We start from the raw sequence: 12,907 nt of genomic DNA on the forward strand, positions 1-12,907 counted from the left end.
CACTCTCAAAATGTAATCAGATATCAGAATAATTGTTTATATGCTTTTGGTAGTATGTTTTGAAACATATTGAAGCTACTAACTGAACTACGTTTTTGTGAAAGTTCTATTATGGGACTGATTTTTAATTCCTTATTTTATTTAAGTTATAAAGTTATTAAAGGTTAATGATAACTTAATATTGAAAAGTGTTAAGGAATTTTTTCTACATGCTTTCTATTTTTAATAATCTCTTCAGAATTTGAGCTAGTAGAAATGATGAATGAAATTCAAAGTAATTTAAAATGCCTTGGCCTTTTGGAGCCTTATTTCTGGAAAAAGGGAGAAGCCTGTGCAGTAAGAGGATCCGATACTGTGTGTGTGTGTGTGACTATATGCTATATGCTAAATGCTATAGCATTAAGTGACCTTTTGAGTCTGAATACGTGAAAAATTGATTTAAACGTCTTTTGATGAGTTCAGTCGTGTAGGAAGATCAGTCAGGTGCATTATGCTTTTAACTGTAATAAGAAAAATTTTTTTTCAATATATTTAGTAACCTGGATAACCAAAAAGTATTTCCAGGTAGGGATTTGATCACTGGTATTTTAATGAATGAATCACTTAGTTGTAATCAGTAGCCCTATTTGTACATACATACAGCATTAAGTAAAACAAGTTGTTTTCCAATATTTTAAATATCTCCTTAGCAAACTTGTTTATGGCCCAGCTAATTCTTTGGTGAGGGCTAATTTACCTTTCAAGAATAGTGAGGGGCACTCACATTTCATTCAAGATCTTTAAAACCAGCTGCATGCTTCAAGGATGAAAATACCTTCATTTACATTGTATTTACTAAGTAAAATGGTAAAGTTGATTCAGCCCTTAAAAATTTTAGTTTTTGGGCTGGCCTGGTGGCGCACTCGGTAGAGTGTGGCGCTTGGGAGTGTGGCGGCACTCCCGCCGAGGGTTCGGGTCCCATATAGAGACCGGTCCGCTCACTGGTTGAGCGCGATGCGGGTGCGACACCGAGGGTTGCGATCCTGTTGCCAGTCGCAGTGTGGGCGTGACACTGAGGGTTGCGATCCCGTTACCAGTCACGAAAAAAGACAAAAAGGAAAAAAAAAATTTTAGTTTTGAGGGAAGAGGAGATTAAGGAGAAAAGTCTTTTTGTTTCTTCTTGCATAGGAGTTTATTTTCTGTTTGATGATGATACCTAACAATTAACATTAAAATTCAAGATTTTTAGCTTTTTTCACATGTGTGTTCATATTTTATAATTTGTTTACAACTATCCCAAACATAAATTATTATTCCCATTTTACTGATATGAAAATTGAATTAGGTTCAGTGATTTGCCAAGGTCACCCTTATCAGTGGGTGGTGATGCTGGAGTTCATATACAAGCCTCTGATTCCTAAACTTCTGATTCTGAGTCTTGTGCTTTTTCTGCCAGACTACTAACTTTTAATGGTTTTAATAGAAGTAAAATGACTTCAAATTTTAGGTGAGTACTTAAGCATCTGAATACTTACAGATTCATGTGTTAATCTGAAAATGGTCAGTTTTCACATACATTTGAGTTGTCCAGATAATTCCTGCCCTTTTCTTCTTTAATACAAAGGTAAACTGAATGACAGTTTTCATCATGTTATCACACTTCATGAACTTTACATGTGTCGAATCCAAATAAAAAACATGGTGAATTTTTTTTCTCATGCTCTAAAAATCTCAAATTTAAGTTATTTTAATACAAGTTATTATGTTATTTCAAATATAAAATATGTTATTTTAGGGCCGGCCCGGTGGTGCACTCGGTAGAGTGTGGCGCTTGGGAGCGCAGCGGCGCTCCCGCCAAGGGTTCGGATCCCATATAAAGACTGGTCTGCTCACTGGTTGAGCGCGGTGCGGGCATGACACCGAGGGTTGCAACCCCGTTGCCATTCGCGGTACGGGCTCAACACTGAGGGTTGCGATCCCGTTACTGGTCACGAAAAAAAGACAAAAAGGAAAAAAAAATATGTTATTTTAACTTATTTTAAAGTACTGTTATAGTTTACTGATCACCTTTTTTTCCCTTCCCTTTGTCCATTTTACATTTCAAGTATACACAATGAATTTTTTGTTTCTTAACCTGGTATCTTTCAAAATTTATCCTATGATCTACATTAGGAAATAAGCATTTTAGGGCCTGGACAGTTAGTCAGATGGTTAGAGTGTGGTGCTTATAACACCAAGTTCCAGGGTTTGATCCCTGTACTAGCCAGCCCAAAAAAAAAAAAAAAAATAGAAATAGACATTTTATGAAACCATACTCACCCTCACAACCTGTGATATACTCATTATTTTGTATTCAGTTCTATTTCATTTTTTAAAATAATGACTGCCAGGCAAACCCAATTAAACAGTAATCTGTTCATTTTGTTAACTTGGGGCAAAAGAAATAACTTCATGGCATTTCTTATTCTGACACAGTTTAGAAATTGAATTACTAAAATTAAAGCATTTTTAGAAAGTGTTTCTCTCAAAGACTTTGTAAGTAATAAGACTGATATTTTTTAAAGTTTTTATTTATATGTTACGTGCAAGGAAACGTTTTTGCAATGAATTTTGATATACTATAGGATGAAGGAATACAGTGTCACTTTTTTCCTGGAAATTTTCCAAATCTAAATTTAGTTATCTTTCCAAGATGTCTTTTTTTTTTTTTTGTCTTTTTCTGTGTCCGGCAACGGATCACAACCCTCAGTGTTGCCCCCGTACCGGACCGGGGACCGGCAACGGGATCGCAACCCTTGGTGTTGCCCCTGCGCCTCGCTCAGCCAGTGAGCGGGAACCGGTCTGTATGTGGGATCCGAACCCTCGGGCGGGAGCGCCGCCGCGCTTCCCAAGCGGCGCACTATCCAGTGCGCCACTGGGCTGGCCCAAGATGTCTTTTTTTTAATACCAGGAAATCTCCCCTAGTTTTTAGTAACAAATTTTAAATATAAATTTTATTTGGCCTGTTTCAGGTACAATATTTAGATCATGGATTTATAGAGAAGATTCCACAGTGTCATCTTTACCCTGTCTTGCTATATCCTGATACACCTCAGTTTTGTATTCCTTGTCAGCTCTGTAACACCATACCCGTGAGTACATAGTAATTTGTGGGATGATTAATGTTAAATATTGGTGTTTATTAATAATATTTTAGAAATTAGAATGTAAAGTAAATCCTTTTCAGTTGCAACAAAAATAATAAAATACCTACAGATAAGTTTAATAAGACCGCTATAGTATTATCCTGAAGGACATAAAACACCTCAATAAATTAAGAAACATATAATATATTCCTAGTTGAGAAGGTATAAGATTGTAAAAATTTAGTTATTTCTTTATCAAATGAAATTACAACAAATTTGAAGCTGAAAAACAGATAAAAGTGTGGTATATTAATCATCTCTTGCTGTATAAAAAATTAAGCTGGAACTTAGTGGTCTAAAACAACAGTAAACTTTCATTATGTCATACAGTTTCTGTGGCACACCAGACCCCTTGTGATACTGCAGTCAAGATGTCCCCCAGAAGTTTAGTCATTGAAGTATTGCCTGGGGACAGAGACCCACTTCCAGATGGCTCACCCACATGGCTGTTGGCAGGAAGTCTTAACTTCCTTGCCATGTGAACCTCTTAATACATAAAAACATCACAGTCACTGCTCCTTAATGAATATGTCTTGTGGGCGTGTACAAGCCCTGCATTGGCATATTGGTCTTTTTTTTTTTGTCTTTTTCCGTGTCCGGCAACGGATCGCAACCCTCAGTGTTGCCCCCGCACCGGACCGGGGACCGGCAACAGGATCGCAACCCTCGGTGTTGCTCCCGCGCCTCGCTCAGCCAGTGAGCGGGAACCGGTCTGTATGTGGGATCCGAACCCTCGGGTGGGAGTGCCGCCGCGCTTCCCAAGCGGCGCACTATCCAGTGCGCCACCGGGCCGGCCCGGCATATTGGTCTTTTTTAAAAAGTTTTGAATGTGATGTTTAACGTAGGTTTATATTTCTAAAGCATAAGATGTTTTAAGTGAGTGCTATAGGGAGAAGCTGTCAAATTATTAGTTTTTTAAGATCATTTTTATCATATACCCATGATAGTCTCTGAAAACTGCTTGTGTGTGTTTTGTACTACTATATCACCTATTTTTGGCTACTTTTGTAAATCTTAATTTGCTGCCTGCTTTTTCTTATTCTGTGAAAGTGTAAAAGAATGAGTTGTTTAATTCCAAATAGGTTGGGAATGTCTGGCAACCAGATGCAATAGAACTTCTTCGGGAACTGCTTTCAAAGAGAGAGGTGGAAATTCACATTATGGTAATTTGTATTTAAAGCATATATTGCTGGTTTAAATTATTTGCCATAAAATGTTATGACTAACATAATTTGAGGGGTATTCTTGATGATAGGTAGTTTTATATGTGTTCCTATGTGAATGTATATTACTCAACATAAGTTACCATTTTGGTTCCTAGGCTTGTTTTGAGTAAACTTAATTTTGAACAATTTCTGAGAACTTTCATAACCATTAATGTTAGTAATTTCAAAGATTCTTTATTAAATTATTAATGACTGATTTAGATACATGGAGCAGTACCAAATTGTTGGAGATGTTTATACACTTATGTAGCAGTTTTCAGGATGGTTTTGTGTATTAAGTGCGGGTTAATTCAAAAGGGTCTGTGATGATCCCTGTCCTTAAAGACCTTGTCTGGTTAGTGAAACAAGACATAAACCTAAAAAAATCATATTACAAAGCCACATGCTGATAGCCAAGTGACTGGTAAAAAGAGTAAGTGTAATGGAAGTTAAGAGATGATGAGAATTGACATATCCCTTAAAGAAAAGATGGTAAAGTTCTCCTGACTGAGGAAATGGAATGCGGAAAGGCACAGAGAGACATTTTTAGGAAATAGTATAACTGATTGACTAGAACATTGGAGATTTGGAGGAGGGTCCATTTAAAAACAGCGTCAGGGAAGGCCGGCCCGTGGCTCACTCGGTAGAGTGCGGTGCTGATAACACCAAGGCCACGGGTTCGGATCCTATATAGGGATGGCTGGTTTGCTCACTGGCTGAGCGTGGTGCTGACAACACCAAGCCAAGGGTTGAGATCCCCTTACCGGTCATCTTTTAAAAACAAAACAAAACAAAACAGCGTCAGGGAAGATGTTCCTGCAAAGGTAGCATCTGAGTCAAGACCTTAACACAGTGAGAGGACAGGCCCCGCAGGCACTGGGAGAAGAGTGTCGCGCCAGTGCTGGGGAGAGCAGGGCACGTGGGCAAGAGAGGCCCGGGAGGCACATCTGGAGGGAGCAGAGAGAAGCAGGGAGGTCCACTGGAAGGCAGTGACCACAACTCACTGAGGACATGGGTGTGGACAAAGGCGGGACCAGCAGAAATGGAGAGAAGTGTCCACAGTCAGCTTATCAGTCACAGACAGGTTCAGTACCTAATCACCATCAACGGAATTTATCCAGAGTTTTAAAGCATTGTTCATGACTCCTGCTTTTAGACTGCTACTTTCTTCTGATTCCTGCCGTTTGGGGATTTTTATTGAAACTTCATTTCTTCACCTCTGAACCTTTTCTTTCTCCTTCTACTTAGTATAAATTATTAGTATCATCTAAAGATGATGTATATAGTAAATTATACACACTAAATTATTTTCTGGTAAGTAACTAGAAAACTCTATCCCTTATGGACATGTAAATGTATTTTACATAAACCAAAGTAGTAGAATTACTGCCTCATAACCTGTCAGAATACCAGGAAGAAAATTCTGTGAAATCAGTCACTAGTCAAGCTGTCTGGTAATACCGTGATTGTCGGAAGCCTAATTTCATATTCGCACACTATAAAATTTGCTTATGAAATAGACTTTATTTTCATAGTAATCTTTATTGAACTGATATAGGAATTACCTGAAAATCCATGGGGGAGATTATCTATTCATCTCTATTTTGATGGAATGTCACTTTCTTATTTTATGGTACACCATAAATATTGTACTTCTGGACATTCAGAGGAGATATTGAAAGAGGTAAGTGAACTATTTTTCTATAAAAATCTAAACTATAGAAAAATTAATTCTGGTTAAAATGTCACAATTTGTCTGACACCTCGAGTCTTGACTATGAGTCTACATATTTGATCTATTAAGAGAGCCTAGAGAACTTGTACATTCTTTATTGAGAAACCAATACACTATATCATGCTTTATAAATGTCTTGAAAAATACTTTAATTATATTAAGATTCGGTTAATGTTTCTGTGCCTTCAAACCTAGTGAGACATCCATTATGTTATCCAATGTCGTTTGAATATAGGGATGAACATTATAAAATATTTACAGAATTCAGTGCCAGAAAAGGGATCTCTCCCCAGATAAAACATTTTTTCCTTTTACTTTACATGAAAGCCATATATTATAACATTTCTCCCATTTGCCTTCTCACAGAAAACTCAGAGCCACATTTTGAGCTTAGCTTCAATAAATAGCTCCTAGTACTTCTGTTTTTAATATTTTAAAAAACATAAGTAGCCTGTTATAGAACGGTTTCACATTTTAAGCTGCTATAAATCCTTTGTGGAGACAGTATGCATCATAATAACATTTTATACCACAAGATATTTTTATTTCTAGAGTTATAGTTCACTTGTTAGGTTTTTAAATATTTATTTTAGTGATAGTCCACAACCAAACACTGTTTTGTTCAATATAGTGTGTGTTGTGCATGTGCTTGTGTATATACAAGGTGTTTCATTTACTAAACTGGTTTGATAAAGACGACTTAGTCTGTCTTCCAGTTTCACTCTTCACTGTGAATGTGATAAAGGGAAAAGTAAGAGCTCCTAGTCTCTTACAATAAACTAATCACCATTGACAGGTGTTACCAAACTTTTGAGGATTCTTATTGTTAAAATATTTAGATAGTAAGATTATTCAGAACAGTAGGTTTTCCTGTAGTTAATCTGAAATAACTAAATGAATGCCAACAAAGATGTGCACCCAGTTTTTCTGGGGTTGAAATATGAAAGTGCCTTAAAATGGCATCGTATACCTAAAGCTGTTCACTCATTAATAATACTGTATTATTTCAGAAACCATCAGGTTACAATAAAAAGTATGAAGAGGAAAGATGGGAAATAAGGTTCGAGGTAAGTAGCAATCCAAGTATCTTGGAAACTTTGGACACTTCATCAGTATAAAGGATCTGATACAGGATCAGGAAGTAAGAGTTTTCTTTCTATTGAGATATTATTTACATACCATAAAATTCACCTTTTTAAAATGTATGATTCAGTGGCTTTTAGTATTATTCACTGAGTTGGACAACCATCACCACTAATTCCATAATGTTTCATCACCCCTGAAGGAAGCCCTGCACCAGCAGTAGTCACTCCCCGTGCGTCCCTTCCCCAGCTTCGTGGCAGCCACTTAATATTCTGTCTGTATGGATTTCTCTATTTAGGGCATTTTGTATAAATGGACTCATATAATCTGTGGCCCTTTGTCACTGGCTTTTCACTTATGAGAGCATGAGGTTTTCAGGGTGTATGCATGTTGTAGTATCAGTACTTTATTCCTTTAATATGATTTGTTTATGCATTCATCTGTTGATGGACACATGCGTTTCCACCTTTTGATGATTGTGAGTAATGCTGCTATGATCAAGTAAAAGTTTTTATAAATATATTTTCCCAAGTTTACTGAGTCTCGTGGTAACTATATTTAACATTTAAGGAACTACAGGACTGTTTCCCAAAGTGTCTGTACCATTTTACATTAACATTAGGAATGTACAAGGATTCCATTTTCTCCACATTCTCACTAGATTACCGATTTTTATTCAGATTACAGATTAATCTGATGTGTTTTTAGTCATCCTAGGATAGGTGTGAAGTGATATATCATTGTGATTTTTTTTTTTTTTTTTTGTCCTTTATGTGACCGGCCACATCGTGCTCAGCCAGTGAGCGCATCACACTGGCCATCCCTATATAGGATCCGAACCCGCGGGGGGTGGGGGGGGAGCGCCACTGTGCTCCCAGCGCCACACTCTCCCGAGTGCACCAAGGGCTCTGCCCATCATTGTGATTTTGATATGCATTTCGCCAATGAGTAATAATGTTGAGCATCTTTTCATGTGTTTATTGGCCATTTGTAGATTTTCTTTGGAGAAATCTCTATTCAGATTCACCGCCCGTTTTTAGTTGGGTTATTGTTCTATTGTTGTATGAATTTTTAATATATTCTGTATATAAGTTCCTTATCAGATATATGTTTTACAAATATTTTCTCCCATTCTGTGGGTTTTGTCTTTTCACTCTGTTGATAGTGTCTTTTTAAGCAACAAATTTTTTAATTTTGATGAAGTCCAATTTATCTGTTTTTTTCTTTTGTCACTTGTGCTTGTTGGTGCAGGAGGAGTTTTAATAAGTAAAACTTTATTAGTATAATTTCATAACATATGCTTGTTGTTAAGTGCTTATTAGTTTGTTACAAATAAAAATTCAAAAGCGGATGGTCACTTTTTGCTGAGTTTTTCTAGGTTTGAGTTTTCGTTTTCTGTTTTGCCATCAGATTGGAAATGTTAAATAGTAATAAATTAACCTACACATTTGAATGTGGTGGTTTTATTTCTTAAGATAATTACCATATTTGAGAACAAAAATAACTTTTAAAAAAGATATTGTTGGCCAGCCTGGTGGCGCACTGCTACAGTGCGCCGCTTGCGAGCATGGCGGCGCTCCTGCCGAGGGTTCGGATCCCACATACAGACCGGCTGCTCACTGGCTGACCGAGGTGAGGGCGCAACACCAAGGGTTGCGATCCCGTTGCCGGTCCCGGTCCAGTACGGGCGTGACACTGAGGGTTGCGATCTGTTGCCGGTCACGAAAAAAGACAAAAAGGAAAAAAAAAAAAAAGATATTGTTGGTATTAGCAGAAAAATGTGCATCCGCAACTGCTGCATGCTGTGATCCTCTTGAGACTCTCATGATTTTGTATTATTTATTTTGTGTTTGTGGAACTTAACCTTTCTGATGATTTTAACTTACTTCCATCTTCTTTTAGCATTTCATATATTGTTTTAGTTTTTATTACAAATAAGTACTTATTCTTAAAATAAATGAAAGACTACAGAACTGTGTAAAGGAAAAAGGAAATATCCCGCATTCTGCACCTCAAACACCCCAGTCTCACTCAGTACAATTACTGTTGACCATTGTTAACCATTCTTCCAGAATTTTGTGTGTATACCTAGGTATGTGTACATCAGTAAATATTTGTGCATGTTTTGGGTTTTTAGGTTTTTTTGTTTGCACAAAACTTTTTTTATAAATTTAGGGACAAAAGAATACTAAAGATCTAAGTTTAGTCATCACATTTTGGTTCTACTACAACAGAATGATTTTGTGGTATTTAGTATTTAAGAGAGCTTGCTTTCTGCTAATTGAAAGTAAATTGGCATCATAATGAATTTTTATAAGGTGGTGGATTTTTGTAATTGTCATTCTGAAACTTGAATTTATGTGGTGTTTTAGGAACTGCTTTTGTCTGAGACAGAGACTCCTATTTTACCACCATATTTGTCTTCATCTCTGCCTGACCCAGAAGAACTCTTTGCTGTTCAAGTTAAGCATGTTATCTCACCTAATGAGGTATGTCATTAAGTGATAAAGGTGCTGGTTAAAAACATAGCAAGCAATCTTGTTCTTAAACACTAGGTTTGATTCTTCACTTCTCCATCTTCCTGATTTTAAATAATTGAAAAGTGGTGACTTCTAGTTTCCCCATCCTATAATATCCTCTTTAGAAATTTGGTAATACAGTCATGAGTCACTTACCGACAGGGAGACATCCTGAGAAATGCATTGTTAAGCTATTTCGTTGTTGTGTGACCATCATAGAGTGTGCTTACACAGACCCAGATGGTATAACCTAGGCCGTATGGTATAGCCTGTGGCTCCTAGGCTACAAACCTGCACAGCACATTACTGTACTGAATACTGCAGGCAATTGTACTGCAGTGGTATTTGTGTATCAAAACATAGAAAAGGTCCAGTAAAAATGTGGCATAAAAGATCTTTTTAAATGGCACACCTGTACCGGACACTTAACATAGATAGAGCTTGCAGGACTGGAAGTTGCTCTGGGTGAGTCAGTCAGTGAGTGGTGAGTGAATGTGAAGGCCTAGCACATCGCTGTGCACTACTGTAGACCTACGTTACACTAATTTTATTAAAAAATGAAGTGATTATGCTGTGACATTATGACGGCTAGACAATAGTACTTTTTCAACTCCTTTATAATCTTATGGGCCCACTATCGTATATGCATCTACTGTTGCCCAGAACAGTGCTAGGTGGCACATGACTGTATTTAATATAAGGGCAAGTGTTCTTTAAGCACCTGCTGGGTTCCCAGTGTTGTGTTGCTTCGTTCATTGTTATGTTTATATCAAATATTTAGATGTATAAGGTGAAATCATTTCCACGTGTGAAATCTTAAACATCTCACTCCTGTTCCCTCTTCCTGCACTGAGCTGTACTGCTCCTTACCCTGCCCTGTGTTTTCCGTACCACTTTACCACCTTCTGACACCTTGTGCCCCTTTCTTATTTATGTTTGCCTCCCCACTATCAGAATGTAATTCCGTGAAGACAGGGATTTTTGTCGATGGTGTTCATTGATTTATTCCCAGAACCTAGAATAGTGCCTGACATATAGCAGGTGCTTGATGAATATCGATGGAATCAATAAATGCACAAAAGAAAATTTAATGACATGTCCTTGGCTAACGAGAGAGAGATGAAGACAGGGATTTTTGTCGATGGTGTTCATTGATTTATTCCCAGAACCTAGAATAGTGCCTGACATATAGCAGGTGCTTGATGAATATTGATGGAATCAATAAATGCACAAAAGAAAATTTAATGACATGTCCTTGGCTAACGAGAGAGAGAGGCAAAAAGGATAAGTTAAGTAGCATCGGCAGTTCCTCCAGCCTTTTACATGGTAATCCATTCGCTTGCAGGCAAGAGAGGGGTTTGCTGTCTAATTTCATCAAAGACCATAGTAGTGTACAGCTGTTGCTGGTTTTTATAATGATTTTTTTATAATTATTTATTGCTGCATAATAAATTACCCTGAATTTACCAGCTTAAAACAATACACATGAGGGTCAGGAATCCAGGAGCTGCTTAATTAAGTACTCTGGCTCAGGATCTTTCATGACGTTGCAATCAAGATGTTGATGGGGGCTGCAGAATCCATTTCCAAAATGACTCATAGGAGGCACGTGGAAGGCTCAGTTTCGTGCCCAGGGGCCTCTCCGGTGACCTCCCAGGATGGCTCTGAGATTCCCAGAGCACACGGGCCCTGACAGAGTGCCCCCAAGACAGAGCCAGATGTCTTATAATCCAGTCTCAGCAACCACACACAGTGACAAAATACGTGTGGTAGGATGTGGAAAAGGAAGTCTACAAGGGGTAAATATCAGGAGGCAGGGATCATTGGAAGCCAGTCTGCCGCAATAGTTTTGTCCACATAAATGAATACTAGAAGTTACAGAATTTGAAGGTTTTTTTCCCTCCCCTTTCCCCTACTTAGGTGTATATATGTCTTGATTCTGTAGAAAACTGTAATGCATTTAACCGGCATAGTGACATAGATGATAGTGGAGTCAGCTGGGAATCGGAGAGCCTTGATGAAGCGCTGCGGAGGGTGAATAAGAATGTAGAGACACTTCCTCCTCTCACGGATTTTAGAACAGGTATACTTATTACTCTTATAATGTAACAGGATTCTTAATAAAACTCGTTTTTTGGTTTTATTGTGCTGGTAAGGTTGAGTTATTTCTAACTTGAACTGATATTTCTCTTGTACTCACTTTGCACACATGATCTCTGAATCCTTGAGACACCCTGCAGGTGACCTCCTCCCATTTCCTAGATGAGGAAGGTGAACAAGAGAAGTGAAGTACCTCCCCTGGGGCGCTTTCACTTTCCAGAAGTGAGGCTGTGTTGGGAAATTAACTGCGTAAAGATGATTTTCCGAGCTTGAGCTTTTACCACCAGCTCCAGTTGTGCAGTCATTTTAATTACAAGCCACCTAAGCTGACGATTTTGAAGTGGGGACTCAGACTTTGTCCTGTCAGAATGGATCAAGTTCCTATCTTTTTTCTTTTTAATCCATTCTTCCCATCGTTATTAAATACATGTGATTCTCCTTTGAGGAAAACATATCCGGTTAGTGGTGTTGACAGTTTATGAATGACAAGAGTGGTGTCTATACATTTTTATCAGTATATGACATATAGAGATGTATTTATTCTTGATATTTTGTACACATCAGAAGATGCTTAGCAAAGGAAAAAAACCTCAGCCTGATGTCTTACTTGACTTTATTCAGTGAGATTTTACTTGGTTTTGACCTCCTTTTGGCTGATAAATAATGCTTGCTGTTCCCTCTACCTGAAGTGTTGTTCCCCCAGGATGTCTAGACAGTGCAGGTCTCTGCTCAGCTGCTCCCTATTGAAAGTCTCCCCGACCTCACTACATAAATTAGCACCACCTCTTCCTGCCCCTTCGCCCTCCCATTCTCCATCCTCCTACTATCCCTTTTTAAATAGCACAGTGAGCAGGTGTCTCTGTGTCACCAGCAATTAGAAGGTCACCTAGCACAAGTAGGTGCTCATGAATATTGAATGAATGAAAGAATAAACTGATTATGGGTTTTGTGGGGTTTTTTTGTACACTCAGATTTATAGTGTGGAAGGAGCAATTTCTTTTCCATAGTGTTCATATCTCAAGGGAAATCACACAATCTAACAATCTGTCCATGACGTGGTAATTCATGGAGCTATGCATATATTATTTGTGCATTTTTCTG

The 12,907-nt window shown here is 37.9% G+C and overlaps 1 protein-coding gene across 1 annotated transcript in view; it reads left to right on the top strand.

The window, feature by feature from the left end:
- Positions 1–12,907, top strand: part of LOC103610606 (RING finger protein 17-like) — a gene marked incomplete at its 5' end in the record, with an annotated part of 33,597 nt that overhangs the window by 14,447 nt on the left and 6,243 nt on the right. Inside the window, 7 exon segments of the mRNA XM_008594740.1 lie at positions 239–358; positions 2,944–3,110; positions 4,247–4,327; positions 5,928–6,053; positions 7,115–7,171; positions 9,560–9,676; positions 11,627–11,789. Coding sequence (XP_008592962.1) covers positions 239–358; positions 2,944–3,110; positions 4,247–4,327; positions 5,928–6,053; positions 7,115–7,171; positions 9,560–9,676; positions 11,627–11,789 — 831 coding nt within the window.

Source organism: Galeopterus variegatus, unplaced genomic scaffold (assembly GCF_000696425.1).
Source record: "Galeopterus variegatus unplaced genomic scaffold, G_variegatus-3.0.2 Scaffold11410, whole genome shotgun sequence".
Classification (NCBI taxonomy): domain Eukaryota; kingdom Metazoa; phylum Chordata; class Mammalia; order Dermoptera; family Cynocephalidae; genus Galeopterus; species Galeopterus variegatus.